We start from the raw sequence: 17959 nt of genomic DNA on the forward strand, positions 1-17959 counted from the left end.
TTTCACGATCTACAAGACAAGCCAGGAGCATGCTGAAATACTCCACAATTGCCTCAATGGCTGCAGACTCAAGAATCATTCAAGATTCTTACCAAGCCAAATTCTGAAAATTGCCTTCTCAATCCCTGATCTCAATCTCCTGGAAGGAGAAGGCGAACAAATAATTGGGAACAATACCATCTGCAGTTCCTCTCTGAACCACTCACTATCCTGATTTGGAAGTACTTTGCTATTCATTCATTACTGTTGATCTAAGTCCTGGAACTCCCTCCCTATTTGTATCATTACCTTAAGGATTGTAGTCATTCAAAAGGTGGCTCAACACCAGCTTCTCCTGGGCACTTAGCCAGGAACAATAAATCCTGGCCTAGGCATCAACTCCAACATTCCATGAATGAATAAATTAATAGAACATTCATGTATAAGCCTGGCTGCAATGGAAAAATTCTTCCATCACTGGTTCCAAGCCAAATCTCATGATTATTTGTAACAGAGAATTCTGGGATATGGCCTGCAGCCTTCATAAAAAGATGCCAATTTAGATTGTTTACATAAAAGAAGAACGTTTATTGCCCCTGGATTTCTGAAAAGAGGCAGTCATAAAATTTGAGCATTTGGTGAAGAATCGTAGTTGTAACTGGGAACCCTGCTTCACATTAAAGTAGATTGTCTACCACGTGGTAGAGTTCAAAGTCACTTGGGGACATCTGACAGCAGACTGTCCGCAGGTACAACCCCATCAGTAATTTCACTCTGATAAATGAGGCATCTGTTAGGAAAGATGTAAAACTTCCACCGAGTACCTAAATTAATGTTAAGTGCAAGAATTACGGACACAAGCTTTTGGAGAGAATGAAGTGGAATACATGTGAAGGAAAAGAGGAGTATTTGCTTCAGGTCATGAGGGGTTTTTATTGTTATATACCATGTTATCACACAGCTATACATAGAACTGTTCAAGTCAGCTCCCACTAAAAGTTAAATGCTCAGATTATGCCTTGGAATAACTAACATCATTTTGCCCAAGGTGATATCTATGGCACACCTCAATTTGCAAAAGTTGTCTTTGGTTCTAACTAGGTCTAATATTCTTGTGGTGCATCTCCATTAGCAGTTCTTGTATCAAGAATACTAACATGACCACTGTTCCCTATATACCTCTGCTGTGATTTTGTAAGCAATTAATGCACCACTCTGCATCCCTCCGTGCTGCACATTAAAGCAAAGCTAGAGCCCTGTAAAAGCTGTCACTTCTTTTAAATTTTTTCCCCCATCATCTGGCAATTTCATGTTTTGAAAAGACATTTCAAATGGTAACACAGGTGACAGAAGGTTCTCCTACAATCAGGTTAACCAAAATTGGGCTTTAAAAGAAAATGACATTTGAGGAAATCAATTCAATTTATCCAAAAATACTGAAGTAAGGATAAGTCAATGCAAGACATTCTATGCTACAAATTTCCCTCATGCCATTAAGAGCTTGATTAGGACATTTGAATTACCTGATTTTCCACCAGCCTTCCAGGTTTTTCTGTATAACCTCCACCTCAGCACCTCTCTCCAAATCAATTTCATCATTATCTCTTGCTGAGTAGGGATAAACAACAACAAAATTCTCCTCTGGAAAAACAAATGTATAATCCATTTACAATCACGTCATGCCATAATTTAGCATTTATGGAGCTTGGCAAAAATGATTAATAATGATGCTTGAAGCTATGTAAAATTAGTTTGCACAAAAAGCTCAATACATGGGATCAATAACCACATCAAAACAGAATTTTACAGTGTTCCAATCAAATGTGTTTGTATTGATTCAGCATAATTTAAAATAAAAGTTAACACTTCATGCTGGGGCAAGGGGCAGGATAGGAGAAAGGGTAGGGAGAAATCAAATGGTCAGGATGACAAGTACTTTCTGACTACAGGAAATATGAACACCATACAAGTTTTTAATTATATTTCCTCTATCCAGATGTTGTGGTAAATTTTGTCAAAGACATTAATAATCATTGTGCTCCAGACTCTTCAAAAAAATTTCTTAAGGAAAGCAATTTTTGGAAATACTTGTAAAGGAAATATTGTCAGCAATTCACATTTGCCAGCGTACTCAGGGATTTTTTGGCAACAATGGAGAAACAGACTACTGCCATTGTAAGATGCAATCTTGAACTGAAGTTTTACTGACTTAATTCTGAACTTATTTCAGTGCAGTTACTGAATCCAACCTTGTGAACATTTATACTGGTTAGGATTCAGAGTTCATATCATATGGATGACAATATTTACTTTACACTTCAAGGGCAATAAATGTTCATTAAATGTAAGTGGCACTTACAGTATTCATGTGTACAAAGTTCTATTTTTGGTTTCCCCTGTGTAAAAGCATCTATACAAGTAATTATGTCTCATCTTTGGCACTGCATCAGTGTGGCTGGAACTCGAGAGAGAGCTATGGCAATAAAAATTGTAAGCATGCAACATTGATAACTTCAGACTAGGTCAAAACTGTGGACTAAAGGTGGCAACAAATAACTTACAAGCTCAAAATTATTTGCAGTGTAGCTACCTGGTGAATTTTAATGTAAATAAACTCAAGGCTTCTTATATTTTGGGATTAAAAATTAGAAGCATATATATTCTGTAAGTGGAACGGGATTTATTGAGGAATTAGGGGAGTGGGGGCATCCAAAAGAGATAGCCAGCGTAAGTGTAGTCCAGTTGAAGTAAAAATAATAAAACCTGCTGAGTTAATAGGTTATAGCAGTTGAGTTTGTATTTCTCAATCATCCTGAACCTCACTATTCAAATGTGAGAACATGCACAGGAGAATGAGGTAGTTTATCCCAGAGAAGGACTGAGGAACAAACCAACAGCTGTGGAGTGCTGAAGAGATGTTGCAGTGAACACATGGGCAAATACGATAGTGGATGGAGTTAGGAATACAAGCCTGAAATAGTTTTTCCTTTAATCGTACGTTAATTCAGCAGAACAAAAAATACAAAATCAGCATTATGAATAGCAAATTTAGGAAAGAAACTTGGCAGATAGTGACAAAGAGTTGGGTCAGGATATCATGAACATCAGTGAAGGCCAAATTGATTAATTCAAGCAATGATTTTAAAAATGTATCATAGATAATAGGAACTGCAGATGCTGGGGAATCCGAGATAACAAGGTGTGGAGCTGGATGAACACAGCAGGCCAAGCAGCATCTTAGGAGCAGGAAAGCTGATGTTTCGGGCCTAGACCGATGAAGGGTCTAGGCCCAAAACGTCAGCTTTCCTGCTCCTAAGATGCTGCTTGGCCTGCTGCGTTCATCCAGCCCCACACCTTGTTATCGATGATTTTAAAAATGTTAGGTTTGATATTCTGGATAAGTTAGATCTAACATAAGTGAGGGTATTCTTCACCTGAATTTACAACTTTATGAGAGCATATGTACAGGATGGTGCACGGGACTTGATTCATTTATACATATTAGAAAGCTACAAAATGGCTTTCCTTTATAAGTAGCTCAAATACATCTTACTGACTGGTGGTTTTAATGACACTGTTAGGCTTGCAATACAGCTAATTGTCTTATGGAAAAGCAATACTTCAAATCAAATTGTGCGGTTGAAGCCATAGGATAACGGTGTAGAGGCCTGATACAACAGAAGTTGGGATTTCAACGTTAATATAGAAATAAAATTACATTAGGAGGGCAAATTCTGTCAAGCATGTTCATGCAAAACATGTAAGCAAGACACATATACAGCACATAAATACAGGTAGCACCAACAAACACAGACTACAGTAACAGCAAGCTCGTCTCCATCCACCTTGGCCCCAGACACTGATGTACAAATCTCCTAAAGTCCGTCGATGGCCCATATGTCTTGGCAGAGACCAGAATGTCTTAGTAACTGATAGCATGTTGAGATAGGAAGTGATCACAGAGTACAAAGTGGTCATTAAGGATTCATAAAGTCACTGTGATGAAACTGTTGTTCTTAAAGTTATTATAATGGGTGGTCAAAACAATTTACATCAATTAACATCCATTCTTGCAAGATGAATAGGAAATACCTGGTAAATCTTAAATGACACTGTTTTAATCACTAATGAATCTCTGTGATGGATATATATTAGAAATGTACATATTTAAAAACATTACAAAATGACAAACTAAATGGTAACAGAAGACATCTGAATATACAGTTGCCAAGACAATTAAAACAATACCCATTGTTACATCTGTCAAGCATTAAGATATAAAAAAGTTACTTTTTTAAAACAGGGGAGTTAAGTATTTCTAGTAGAAAATAACCAATTATCGAGTCTCTGGGAAAACTGATAAAACTAAGAAGCAAAATATCAGCCAGGAGTTGAAAGGAATGTCTGATTTTGAAATGACTATGCTTAATTCCAGAGATAGTAGGAACTGCAGATGCTGGAGAATCTGCGATAACAAGGTGTAGAGCTGGACGAAATTTCTGAAGAAGGGTCTAGGCCCGAAACGTCAGCTTTCCTGCTCCTCTGATGCTGCTTGGCCTGCTGTGTTCATCCAGCTCTGTTCCTTGTTATCTATGCTTAATTCCAGTACTTTAACCACAGATCATTTCACAAGATATTAACTGAAAGCACATCACTGCTAGAGAACTCAAGTTGCAGCATGATATACCTTACATGGCATTATCCATAATTGTGAAATAGGAATTCAGAAAGGACATAAAAATAAAGACAGAATATACAGATGTAAAATTAAGATTCAATTATATCCAGACACACTAGTCCAATTATTCCCTATCCACAAACCCTGCTGTACCTGAAGACCATATTTGGACTTCTCATGATCGTGCAATCACCAAGAAAATAACTAAAAATCTATTCAAACAGAAAAGGATGCAAGACAAATTATCCTATTTACACTGCAGGAACAAGTACAGATGCATGATTCTTAGTTTCTGGTTCGGGTACAATAAGACCTCTACTGCTTTGCATTGTTTCTCATCATATTGCAAACTTTCTCTGGCCCATTGACAATCAATCCAAGGCTTAGTGTCTCAATTCATAAAATTATACGCCATACCCATTTTTAAAACTGAGAAAATTGTGTAATTTGTGATTGACTTGCAAATGTGCTTCGATCTGTCAATACTTAGTCACAAGAAGTTGAATGGTCAGAATGCCATCTAAAACCCTACTCTGAATTTAGCTACACTCTATTCCAGCACCCAAGAGGGAGAATTAATAGTAACAAAATAAATTAACTTGTCTATGGTCTTTCATGAGCTCTGGTCTTTGCTTAATACCTCCCCAACCTTTTGAAACTTTGTCACTGTTGTATTATGGGAAGTGCAGCAACTGGTTTTTACATGATAAAGTCACAAACAGAAATTAAATCACTGACAAGATGATCTTTTTATCAAGTACGTAAGTTGAGGGGTAGATGTGGAGTGGAGTTGATGTCATGTTTCCCTAACGGACTGACTGACTAACAATGTTGGTATCATAGAATCACAGAAACCCTACAGTGGGGAAGCAGGCCATTCGGCTCATCAAGTCCACACTGACCCGCAGAAGAGAACCCCACCAGGCATACCCCTTACTCCATTTCTATAACCCTGCATTTTTCATGGATAATCCACCTAGCCTGCACAAAATGTGCAATTCAACATGGCCAATCCACCTAACCTGCACATCTTTAGACTTTGGCAGGAAACCAGAGCACACAGAGGAAACCCCTGCAGACACAGGAAGAATCTGCAAACTCCACACGGACAGTCACCCAAGAGTCGATTCAAACCTGGGTCCCTGGCACTGCGAGACAGTAATGCTAACCACTGTGCCACATTACAGTCACACAGTCAGTCCAACCAGTCCATGTTGAACATAATCCAAAAACAGACTTGTCCCACCTGCCTACTCCTGGCCCATATCCCTCCAAACCTTTCCTATTCATATACTTACCAAAATGTCTTTTAAACAGTGTAGTTGTGACCACATCCACCACTTTCTCAGGAAGTTCATTCCACATGTGAACCACCCTCGGAGTAAAAAAATTGCCAATCATGTCTTTTTTAAATCTCTTCATTTAATTCAAACTTCAGTGAAACTAAAACACTATTCTAATGCCAATCTCAAATTTCCAAGTACTCAAGATAAACTATTTAAAATTGACAGAAGCTCTTCCTAAAAAAGAAACATTTGATTTCAAAATGTTTTAGAGCACTCATGTACAGAAGACTGCTGCATTTTTGGCAACAACAGTTTTTTCTGCTCAGCAAAAAGGATATGCTGATACACAATGACTCCATAATATTTGTGCTTTCAAAATAACTAATATATTTGTTCAATTACAAAAGACAGCTAAAAATAAAGCTTTTGAGTTGTAACGCAACAAGTATTATCTGACTAAAACGCATTGTTGTTTTTGGCTGCTTACCTTCCCCTGGCTTGGCACTAACAACTGAAAGGTCATCTTGAGCTCCATCCTGGGCCTCTAGACACGTGGCAGGGACCCAACCCTGCTCATCAGCTGTGCTCACGAACCACCAGCCTGAAAGCACAAAAACATCATTTCACCAACTACATCAATTTTTTTCACGTATGCTAAATGTATTTGATATTGTACTGTTACAGCTGTAAAACCTCGCCAGCAGATGATTTCCTTCGTGCCTTAATAGCCAGTGCTACTTCAATGGATCATTACTTTGCACTCATCAGCTTCCTGTCTCCATGCTTGTTTGTTTAGCTGCTTGGAATGATCTAGACCCAAAAATATGCCACAATCAATATCTCTCATCCATGTGTTTGAGAAGTGGCCATTTGAATGGACGCAGTTTGGAGGTGGTTATCTTTTTCTCCCCCTCTAAATGCTGCATGCAAGAAACAGATGCTCACTATAAAGACTAAAATTTGCCACAGGTAAGAGCAACTGGCTCAAGATGCACGTTTTTGATGATGAGCACATTACTTACCCACTCAATCTACTGGCCTGGAAGTTGGATCACACCTGAAAATGCATGTACAAAGCTGTGGAGTGTGCAAGGTTTGTGCCAAGTTCCTATTAATGCAGGCAGTGTGGTACCCTATTACTTAATTACTGAAGCCAGGTTAAATTACATTGTGAATAAATGGTCTTTGGCAAATGATAACATCAAGGAAAAAGAGCTAAAAAGGCAAAATTAAACCTGGAAAACAGGGAAGAAATCATGATTATTATCTTGTAGTACATTTCACCGATACACATTAAAAATTATACTCTATAACAGTGAGAGAACTTGGTAGCCACCTTACATTTATTTAATGATTATTATAAACCACAATTCATCAGCACAACTTAGTGAGAATTATAATGGAACAGAGCTATAGCATGAACAAATGAAGATGGAACACTGCCAACAGTCTAGACTTATTTCCTTACTATCCAGGTTGCCTTGAATCCATTCCATGTTTGTGTCAGTGCTTTTTCATTGTGGACTGACCCATATTATTTCCTTCTGCTTGCAAAGTGTTACAGCTTTACAGCCTGCATTTCCACCCATCTTTATATGGTAATGTAGCACCACAGCCTCTCCGCAATCAAAGAATATAGAACTGTCATCATAAATTTAGATAATAAATAATTATTTCCCTTTTTTGTAACTGAAACATACAGATGAAATTGTCAAGGAAGGCCCATATTTGATCATAATATGGCATATTGTATATCAACCATCAAAGCTCATAGTCAAAAATCACACATCACCAGGTTATAGTCCAACAGGTTTATTTGAAATCACAAGCTTTCAGAGTACAGCCCCCTCATCAGGTGCTGTGACAGGAGAACACACAGACACAGAGTTTATAGGCTGAGAGATGAAGGCTAGAAAGATCAAAGAGTCTTACTAGTGTGAACAAACCTAAAATGGCTGACTAAGATAACAAAGTGTGGGGGGATGAACACAGCAGGCCAAGCAGCATCTTAGGAGCACAGAAGCTGACTTTTCGGGCCTAGAACCTTCATCACACACTTTGTTATATTGGATTCTCCAGCATCTGCAGTTCCCATTATCTCTAAAAGGGCTGACTGAGTGCTTCCTGTTGAATATTCAATCATTCATATGTTTCTGCATTCCAGAAATTACAGCACCGGGGTATGGAGAACTCTGTTAGAAAGGAGATGTAAGGTTTGATTGATTAAGGTGCAAATTCCAGAATTTGTCTGAAGTCCCTGCCCAAAGATAATTAAAGATTTCATCAGTGCCTGCCTAAATTTCCAAACTGAATTGTAGGTGTGAAGCCTTGTCCAGAATCTGTCTCTGACTTTTAACCTGGAATCAGGCTGGTTTTATTCCGAAAGCAGGAATTCACAAAATGCCACACTGAATGTGACTACAAACTGTGCGTTTCTTTAACAAAATAGAATGCATCTGCAAATAATGGATGTAATAATTCATCTCACAGGTTTATATGTGCATGCGTGTGTGTGTATATATGGCAGATACTCATGTGACTCGGCGAATGTTGTCTATTTCATATGCTGCAGGTAAGGATGCCCAAGGCATGGTATATCGATGACATCACGCTGAGGCTACGACAATGGATGAATGGACACTGTGTAACAATCGCTCGACAGAGGTGACGCCCCCCCCCCCCAGTCAGGGAACACTTTAGCAATCAAGGGTATTCAGCCTCCAATCTTTGGGTAAGCATCCTTCAAGGTGAACTTCAAAATACACAACAACGCAGAGTTGGCGAGCAGAGACTGATAGCCAAGTCCGATATCCATGAAGATGACGGCAACCATGACCTTCGGTTCATGTCGCGCGACAGGTGACCCCACCATACTGTTCTATGTCTGTAAAATCATCCTTACAGTCCTGTTATGACAACATCACACCGATAAAGTGTTATGATCTCTCGAACTTAATTTGTACAGTTTTCGATTACTTATTACACACTCTCTCTCTAACACACACACACACACACAAACACACAAACACACAGACACACACACTCTCTCTTGCACACACACTCTCACAAACTCTCAAACACACACATGCAAGTGCACATATAAATCTATGGGGTGAATCATTGCATCCAAGATGTTTGTTTATTTGCAGATACATTCTATTTTGTTCAAAAAATAATACAATTTGTAGTCACAGTCAGTCAGTGTGGCATTTTATAAATTCCTGCTTTCGGAATAAAACCAGCCTGATTCCAGGTTAGAACTGTGAGACAGATAATGGACAAGGCCTCCGATCTACAATTCAGTGTCTGACCTGAGATGTCACCTTTTGTATCTCTGCCTGATTGAATTTGTAAAGTTACGCAGACACTAATAAAACCTTTAGTTGTACCAGGACAGTGACTTCAGAAAAAATTCTGGAATTTGAATCCCAATCAATCAAAACTGCCACCCGAAGGTTGCAGGAACAGCAACTTATATTCCGCCTGGGAACCCTGCAGCCATATGGTATCAATGTGGACTTCACCAGTTTCAAAATCTCCCCTTCCCCTACTGCATCCCTAAACCAGCCCAGTTCATCCCCTCCCCCCACTGCACCACACAACCAGCCCAGCTCTTCCCCCCCACCCACTGCATCCCAAAACCAGTCCAACCTGTCTCTGCCTCCCTAACCGGTTCTTCCTCTCACCCATCCCTTCCTCCCACCCCAAGCCGCACCCCCAGCTACCTACTAACCTCATCCCACCTCCTTGACCTGTCCGTCTTCCCTGGACTGACCTATCCCCTCCCTACCTCCCCACCTACACCCTCTCCACCTATCTTCTTTACTCTCCATCTTCGGTCCGCCTCCCCCTCTCTCCCTATTTATTCCAGTTCCCTCCCCCCATCCCCCTCTCTGATGAAGGGTCTAGGCCCGAAACGTCAGCTTTTGTGCTCCTGAGATGCTGCTTGGCCTGCTGTGTTCATCCAGCCCCACATTTTATTATCTTGGAATCTCCAGCATCTGCAGTTCCCATTATCTCCAATCAAAACTTACATCTGCTTTCTAACAGAGTTCTCCTAATCCTGCTTCTGCAATCACTAGAATGCAGGAGTCTATGAATAGTTAAAGATTCAACAGGAGGTGTCAATCAATCAGCCATTTTAGATTTGTTCACTCACTCACACCAGTTGTATGATCCTTTGATCTCTCTGCTTATTAACTTTGTGTCTCTCTGCTCTCCTGTCACTGCACCTGATGAAGGGGCTGCACTCCAAAAGCTTGTGATTTCAAATAAATGTGTTGGACCATAGCCTGGTGTCGTGTGATTTTCAACACAAGCACGTCCCCGTCATCAAATCTAACAGCAATCTCTAATTTCTTTTGGGCCTGAGAAATAACAATGCACTTTTCATAAAATGTTTTTGAAATGTTTTTTACAAGCACAATTTTATCACAACAAACACAAAACAACTTTCTTTTTTAAATTAAAAGTTACTACATATAGTTTAGCAAAGTAAAAAATACTTGTGATGCAACATACTGCTGACTTCCTGTTGCGGTTCCCCAAATCATCAGTTCAAAATGTCAGCAAGATAGGAAAATACTGGCAGGCAGTTTGTCTCAAGTCACTCTCATGCACGTGTGCTTAATCATAGAGTAGTCAGATCCTACTTAACTGCTGAATAAATTACAGATGAATATATGCAAATAATGGAGAAGGAGAAAAGGAAAAAGAGAAAACTAATTCAAAAATGTCAAGCTGTTACAGAAGCATAATATAAAAATGTCAAAAAGCAAAAAATATCAGCTATTCTCAATCCATCATACTTTGTTTTTTCCAAGACTAATACTGAAAAGAAATTTGGTTCAGTGAATTGCTTGGCAAAAGCTGTGAAGCATTACAGCAATAATTTACATCTACATACTTCTTTTATTGTGATAATTTTTCAAGGTGTTTCTGGGTTGGCTCTTCAGACAAAGGTGGGTGCTGATCTGGAGGAGATATTAAAAGCGTGCTTAAAGCTGACACAATGAGGTGCTTTTCAAATAGGCCAAAAGAGAGCAAACTGCCAGGAGTTTTTGGGAAGGAAATCTAGAGCCAGAGATAGCTACAACAATGGAGCAGAATGAGACAAAGAAATGATCTAAACATGACAAACTTCCTACAGTGGAAAAAGGGGTCTTATGCATTCAATATGATTAAGAAACAGATATTAATGTGTCATCTCAACCCTGTGCTATAATTTTTACATTGATTTAGGGTTGGATTCTGGATGTGAGTTTGCTCGCTGAGCTGGAAGGTTCGTTTTCAGATGTTTCGTCACCATTCATGAACATCAACTAGCCACAAAAAGACATGATCTGCTATCACTCGTATCCTTACATACAGACGAGGAAGGACACCACTTTGATTGGGACAACACATCCATCCTAGGACAAACAAAACAGAGACAAGCACGAGAATTCCTAGAAGCATGGCATTCCAACCGGAACTCCATTAACAAACACAATGATTTGGAGCACATCGACCACCCTCTGAGAAAAAGAACAGGAAATGGCATCACCAATGCAGGAAATGACATCACCAACCCAAGGAAACCTAACCAGATAAATAGAAAGCGGGACATAACACCAGCGCTTCACCGGAGGCTCACTGATGATGTTACCTAGAATGGTGACAAAACATCTGAAAACGAACCTTCCAGCTCAGTGAGCAAACTCACATCCAGAACCCCAAACTGAGCTACAAATCTTCTCAAAACTCGTTAGGGTTGGATTTTTAAGAAATTAGGGAGAGGTCCATGGATGTTTAAAATTGGCAAATAGGACTCAATTCTAAGATTTCAGTGCCTTAAACTTTTCCTCAAGGTTATGGAGGCTGGAGGATGGGAGACCAGGCAGGAGAGCCTTTGATCAAGTTCCCAGTCAAATTTTATGTTTTAAATCTCAAATGCTGACCTGTAGAAAACAAGTTATTGATTACAATCTTGTGTGACTATTGAGTCTAAAAATTAGTTTGAAGACCTAAGGACAGTATTTGGTTAGGGTACAAAATTCAGGGAACTGAGTAACTACAATGGCAGGGTTTCAAATTTCTGACAGGCCGATTTCCATTTGTGAGGGAGGTAGCCGGAGTCAGGGAATTTCTGACATGGTGCATATATTTCAAGCAAGTGTGTGCGTGTGTGTGTGTGTGTGAAAGAGGGGTGTGTGTGGGAGGGGCGGGAGTGTGTAGGGATGTGTGTGTGTGTAGGGCTGGGTGTGTGTGTGGGAATGTGTTTAGGGTTTGTGTGTCGGAGGTGTGTGTGCAGAGCTGTCTGTGCACAGAGGTGTGTGTGTAGGTGGTGTGTGGGGGGGGGTCGTGTGTGCGTTGGGGTGTGTGTGTGTAGGGATTTGCGTGTGTATAGGGGTATGTGTGTTTGTGTGTAGGTGGGTGTGGGTAGGGGGTGGCTGTGTGTGTGGGGTTGTGTGAAGGAATGTGTGCGCGTGTGGGGTGTGTGTGTAGAGTGATTTTGTGTGTGTGTGTGTGTGTGTGTGTGTGTGTGTGTGTGTGTGTGTGTGCAGGGGTATGTCTGTAGGTGTGTGTGTGTGCATACACGTGTGTGCCTATGTATATCGGTGTGTGTGTGTGTGTGTGTGTATGTAGGGGTGCGGGTGTGTGTGTCACGGTGTGGGGTATGTTTGTGTAGGGGTATGTGTGTGTGTACGATTGTGTGTGTGTATAGTGGTGTAGGGGTGTGTGTGTGTGTGTGTGTGTGTGTGTGTGTGCGTGCGTGCGTGCGTGCGTGCGTGCGTGCGTGTGTGTTGACAGCTCTTCATAACTGATCAGCTATTTGTGAGCATTTACATCTCCTTCATAAACTCATGGCTTCCACACTGCAGGCTAAGATGCTGCTACAGTGACAATGGATTTTGTTCAATCTCAGCACCAAGTTTAAAAGGTCTGGCTGAGCTCAGGCTTTTAACATGCATGAATCAAAACAATCCCTTCTCCTTCTCCCCCATCGGTGGAAAATGGTGTCCAACCCTTAGTGGGCTATGACTTCCTGGTCAGAGCCCAGTCCGCAATTTTGAAAAGCTTGCAAATTGCATTTATTCTGTATATGCATGGACATGCGTAGATTCTGTATAGATGAGCATCGTCAAAAAGAAGTTAGTTCATTATTCTTCAAAGATTTTAAGATTTTCACCTATGAACTACTGCTAGCAGGGAATGGAGTTCTTGACATTCTCACAACCTTCACCATTCTAGTGAAGGGAAAGCAGTTGGCAGCTGCAATAAGCAGCACCTATCTCAAATCTCCTGGCTTCCAATTACACACTGTAATCAGGAGAAATCCAGTCATAGCTTTTACACGTCTGTTGCTTCTGTCAATATAAATTACACAACTGCCTCAAGGCCAACCCCTAAGTGATAGAATTAATTTGGCAGTTCTCATTGCCATTGGATAAAGACAGTCCAATGATAAATGGTGCAACTATCAATAGTATTCCAGGTTCTTTAGGTAGACTTTTCCTAAGACAGTGTTAGTTTTCTTTCTCTTCCTTTACATGACCAGAAGACAGAGCTAAAATGGCATAGTAAGTGTGTACATTTACAGATCTAGAACTAGATTTTTTGACAATACAAAGATATTTTTACATTAGCTGTCAAAGAGCATCTGGTAAATAACAACTTTCTTCAGTGAACATTTGATTTAACTAGAAAACTGTATCAAGTCTATAGGCGATGCTGCCATGAATAAATGTTTCACTTCAAACTAAGAAAAAAAAAATTATTTTTCTCATTCATAGTATTGAATAAGCTTGCTGCATAAAGATGTAGGGCTGGAAATTTTGCACTGTAATCTTTGGGCCTTGGACACTGGGAGAAAAGTACTTAACTTTTTACCACTCTATTTATCACTTAAGGTTTTTTGTTTTTATTTGCCTGTGGAACTTGGATATGTCTGGCTGGCCACCATTTATTGGCTATACCTCTTTGCCCTTATGAAGTTGAGCTGCCTTCTTGAACCACTGCAGTCCATGTGCTGTAATGCCATTAGGAAAGGAGTGCCAGTGACAGTGAAGGCACTGCTATATATTTCCATGTCAGGATGATGAGTGTCTAGGAAGGAACTTGCAGGTGGTGGTGTTCTCATATGTGCTGCCCTTTCCCTTCTAAATAGAAGTGGTCAAGTGTTTGAAAGATGCAATGCATCTTATAGATAAAAGACACTGCTGTTTCTGAGCATCAATTCTGGAAGGAGTGGATGCTTGTGGATGTGGCACCAATTAAGTGGGCTGCTTTGACCCAGATGATGTCAACGTTCTTGAGTGTTGTTACAGCTGCAACCATCCAGGTGAGTGGAAACTATTCCATCACAAACCCGACTTGTGCCTTGTAGAGATGGTGGACAGGCTTTGGGAGTCAAGAGATATGTTAACTTGCCACAGCACACCTAACTTCTGACCTGTTCTTGAAGTCAATATATTTATATGGTGAGTCCAGTTGTGTTTCTGGTCAACAGTAACCCTCAGGATGTTGAGTGGGCATTCAGTGAGGATAATACCATTGAATGTCAAAGGGCAGTGATTAGATTGTCTCTTATTGGAGATATCAGGAACTCTGATGAAGGGTCTAGGCCCGAAACATCAGCTTTCGTGCTCCTAAGATGCTGCTTGGCCTGCTGTGTTCATCCAGCTTCACACTTTGTTATCTTGGATTCTCCAGCATCTGCAGTTCCCATTATCACTGATACAATTTTCCACACTGTTGGGTAGATGGCAGTGTTGTAACTGTACTGAAATAGTTTGGCTAGAGGAGCAGCAAGTTCTCCCACAAAAGTCTTCACTACAATTGTGGAATTGTCAGGGCCCATATCTCTTGCAGTACCTAGTGCTTCCAACCATTTTTTGATATTATGTGAAGTGAATTGAATTTGCTGAAGATTGTTATCTATATACTGGGGACCAGTGGAGGAGGCTGAGATGGATCAGCCACTTTGTGCTTCTTGCTGAAGATTGCTGTGAATACCTTAGGCCTATCTTTTGCATTCCTTACATGTGTTCTTCACCATTAAAACCAATAGGAGCTTAAGGATAAATACTTAAAACAATAAATATAATTCTACAAAAATCCAAAGGACAGTTAGTGATGGGAGATTTAATTGCATCACCCTGTAAAATCATTCAGTCTGACATTTTGACAGTATCAAGAGATTTATTGGTAGTTAAATTTCAGCCAAGCAACATCATTACCATTTCAGAAATTCATAGGCTACAAACAGCATAGACGTGTTAGTGTACAATTCTTGGCTTTAGAACTTTGCAAACACTCATAATATTCAATGCAGAATGGGAAGTGACATACACTATTGTTATGTTTTTATGTGGTTTAGGGTGAGACATTTGGATAGAAACTATTAGATAATTGTTCATCTTTAACATTAAGCTGAATTTGGGTTTTTCTAGAAATAACTTACCCGATTCATTTTTCTCTATTACTTCTACCACTTGTCCTTGATGCAGGCTGATCTCTGTACTTTCCTGCTTGTCATAATTGGTTACGGCCACATACTGATCCAGGAGAAACTGGTCAGCAGATGCACCATCTCCACCTGAAATCAAAGAATCAGCCTTAAGGGAACGTCAATTATGATATAGTACGAGTCACAATCAAAGGCTTGCAATTTGCAGCATTCTGTGCAAGCAACCTCTATAATCAACTCCAATGGCCTCAAAATATATGCTGAATCCACAGGGTTAGTACTTCAGCAATCAGAATTTGCCAGTTCCACAGGCAAATAAAAACAAAAGTGCTACTTGACTTAAGTAGTTAAACATCACATTTTGAAATAAGGTACGGTACTGTAAAGCTTGTTTAAATTAAACATCAGTCGGTGAGGCACTAAGTTTGTTGAACTTTGTTTCAAAGGAGTGCATTCTGAATCTGTACCTATTGAAGAATTACAATGTTATAACCATGCTGAAATCTTTGTTGTTGCAAATTGATAGTTGTATTAGTGAGACAATTTTAATAGCCTCATCTTCAACCTTAGAATCCTCCTTCCGATCTCGAGAAACGATCGCAATCTTAAGAAAATAACCATAAAGGGTTTATTCTGGCTGTATGCATCAGAATGACCCCAGCACATTAACAGGGTAGACTGCAATGATATTGTTCCTTTTGAAATGACACAAGGCATGCCCTGACAGTATGTAAATATGCAGGCGTGGAATTCTTGGCAGTCCTGTTGCTGTGAGCAACTTTATGTAAGTGCTTCAAGAGGAAGGAAAATGATCAGATCAGATGAGTGGGAACTTCAGAACGAAAACAATTGAGGGATGAGAAGGCAATTGACAAGCAATGGTCTGGCTGCCGTACAGCTTTGTAGAGGTAGCCCTCCTACACATTTCTGCAGTGGGAAACAGTCGCTTTGCTAGTTGAGAAAATCTAGAACAATAAGGACACAGTCTAAGGATAAGAGGTAAATCAATTAGACTGAGATGAAGATAAATATCTTCATTCAAAACATTCTGAATCACATACTCTGAATATATTTAAGGCTGAAATAGACAGGTCTCTCAAGGAATTAAGAGATATGGAGAGTGGGCAAGAAAGTAGAGGTGAGGCAGATCAACCATGGTCATACTGAATGGCAGAGCAGGCTCAATAGGTCAGATAATCCTTTCCTGCTCCCTATTTATTCACTTCACACCATCTAACTGAAAATTTGCCTTAAGTTTTGGGTAAACTTTTATATTTTAGATGATAGTCTGTTGTTTTCTTTCAGGTTGCCTGGAAGGCAGATCTTCCTGTTTACAGATACCCCAGCGCTGTCTGTATACAGAGAAAAGGCAATAGGCCCTTTATTTGCACATGCAGAGATCCTAAATTGTTTCAAATGCACATCCTGGATAGCTTCTCCTTTGGTCATATTGATATGGTGAAAGGATCTTGTACTTCTAGCCAAAGTTTCCTGTCTCCATATGAAGGGCTTATGCATTCAGAGTGTGTAAAAATTTATTATATGCAAGGTTATGAAGAAGAATTGAAACACCACAACTGAATTTGCCAACAGGATTTCTAAGTATAACATAAAAGTAGACTTATCAGAATATGAATTCTCATTGTAACATATCAAATCATATCAAATTAGTCCAATTAACTAATGACTCCACCGTTATGGATCTCGCCCGATTCCAGCCTCATTTTACCATAATCTGTACCTCAAAGAGCTGTCCGGTGTCAGAATAACCTAGAATTGACTGGAATTCCTGGTGGTGGGGGCACCTTTTCAAAATGAATGTTGTACACTGATGAGCACTGTTAGTCCAAAGCTGCCCAATACTGTTCCTGACATTTGCCCTAGACACAGCAGACAAGTGAAATTTAATGCACCTTTTTACAGGCAGGGGCCTGGGGAAGCTGCTGTACAGGGAGTTGCAGAACAGAGGTGGGACATTATCTGTCCCCAGAATCAGCAGTGGTGGCCACACACTAGACTATGTTGGTCTTGTGAGAAGTTACCACTTGAACCTATGTACTCAGGCATCTTAGAGGAATGAACAATACTAACAAGGTAGGAAGAGACTACATGTATCCGTGCCAATATCTTCTCTTTGACCTGTTGCATTCTCTCTCTCTCTCTCTCTCTTTCTCTGTGCTACTGTCCCCACCCTTCATCAAGGCTCACGCTCTGTGTTACATACAACTCTTCCCCACTCACTCTCACACACATCAATCCCCGACACCACTAACGTCGCTTGTCCTCTCTGCTGCCCACTCATTAGCTCAGGACATTTCCCCAATAGCATCACAAAATAGCAGCTGTGAAATGCACATTCATCACCCTTAATACCTGACTCTTGTTTTTTTTCCAGGAGGAAACCAGCCCACAACAGGGCAGAAAGTGTGATGGGCTGGCCACCTTCCATTTTGCTCCTCACCCTTTACATGAAAAGCATCCCAACCTCCCTGAGTGGCTGTGTCCAAGACCCTGGACTGATATTGGCAGCTGCCTTGATTTACTATACTCAGGACCCCCTGACTG

At 40.2% G+C, this 17959-nt stretch overlaps 1 protein-coding gene across 4 annotated transcripts in view; it reads right to left on the reverse strand.

The window, feature by feature from the left end:
* The window catches only part of sh3pxd2b (SH3 and PX domains 2B), a 266404-nt gene that overhangs the window by 33592 nt on the left and 214853 nt on the right, over positions 1-17959 (reverse strand). For 2 of the 4 annotated variants that reach the window (XM_048543297.2, XM_048543298.2), the window contains 4 exons: positions 15389-15523; positions 6431-6544; positions 3825-3908; positions 1503-1620 (listed from right to left, as the gene is read on the reverse strand). In XM_048543297.2, coding sequence (XP_048399254.1) covers positions 1503-1620; positions 3825-3908; positions 6431-6544; positions 15389-15523 — 451 coding nt within the window. The remainder of the gene's footprint in view (positions 1-1502; positions 1621-3824; positions 3909-6430; positions 6545-15388; positions 15524-17959) is intronic. The other 2 variants (XM_048543299.2, XM_048543300.2) reach the window with 1 other exon arrangement.

This window comes from Stegostoma tigrinum, chromosome 13 (assembly GCF_030684315.1).
Source record: "Stegostoma tigrinum isolate sSteTig4 chromosome 13, sSteTig4.hap1, whole genome shotgun sequence".
In the NCBI taxonomy this organism is placed as follows: Eukaryota; Metazoa; Chordata; class Chondrichthyes; order Orectolobiformes; family Stegostomatidae; genus Stegostoma; species Stegostoma tigrinum.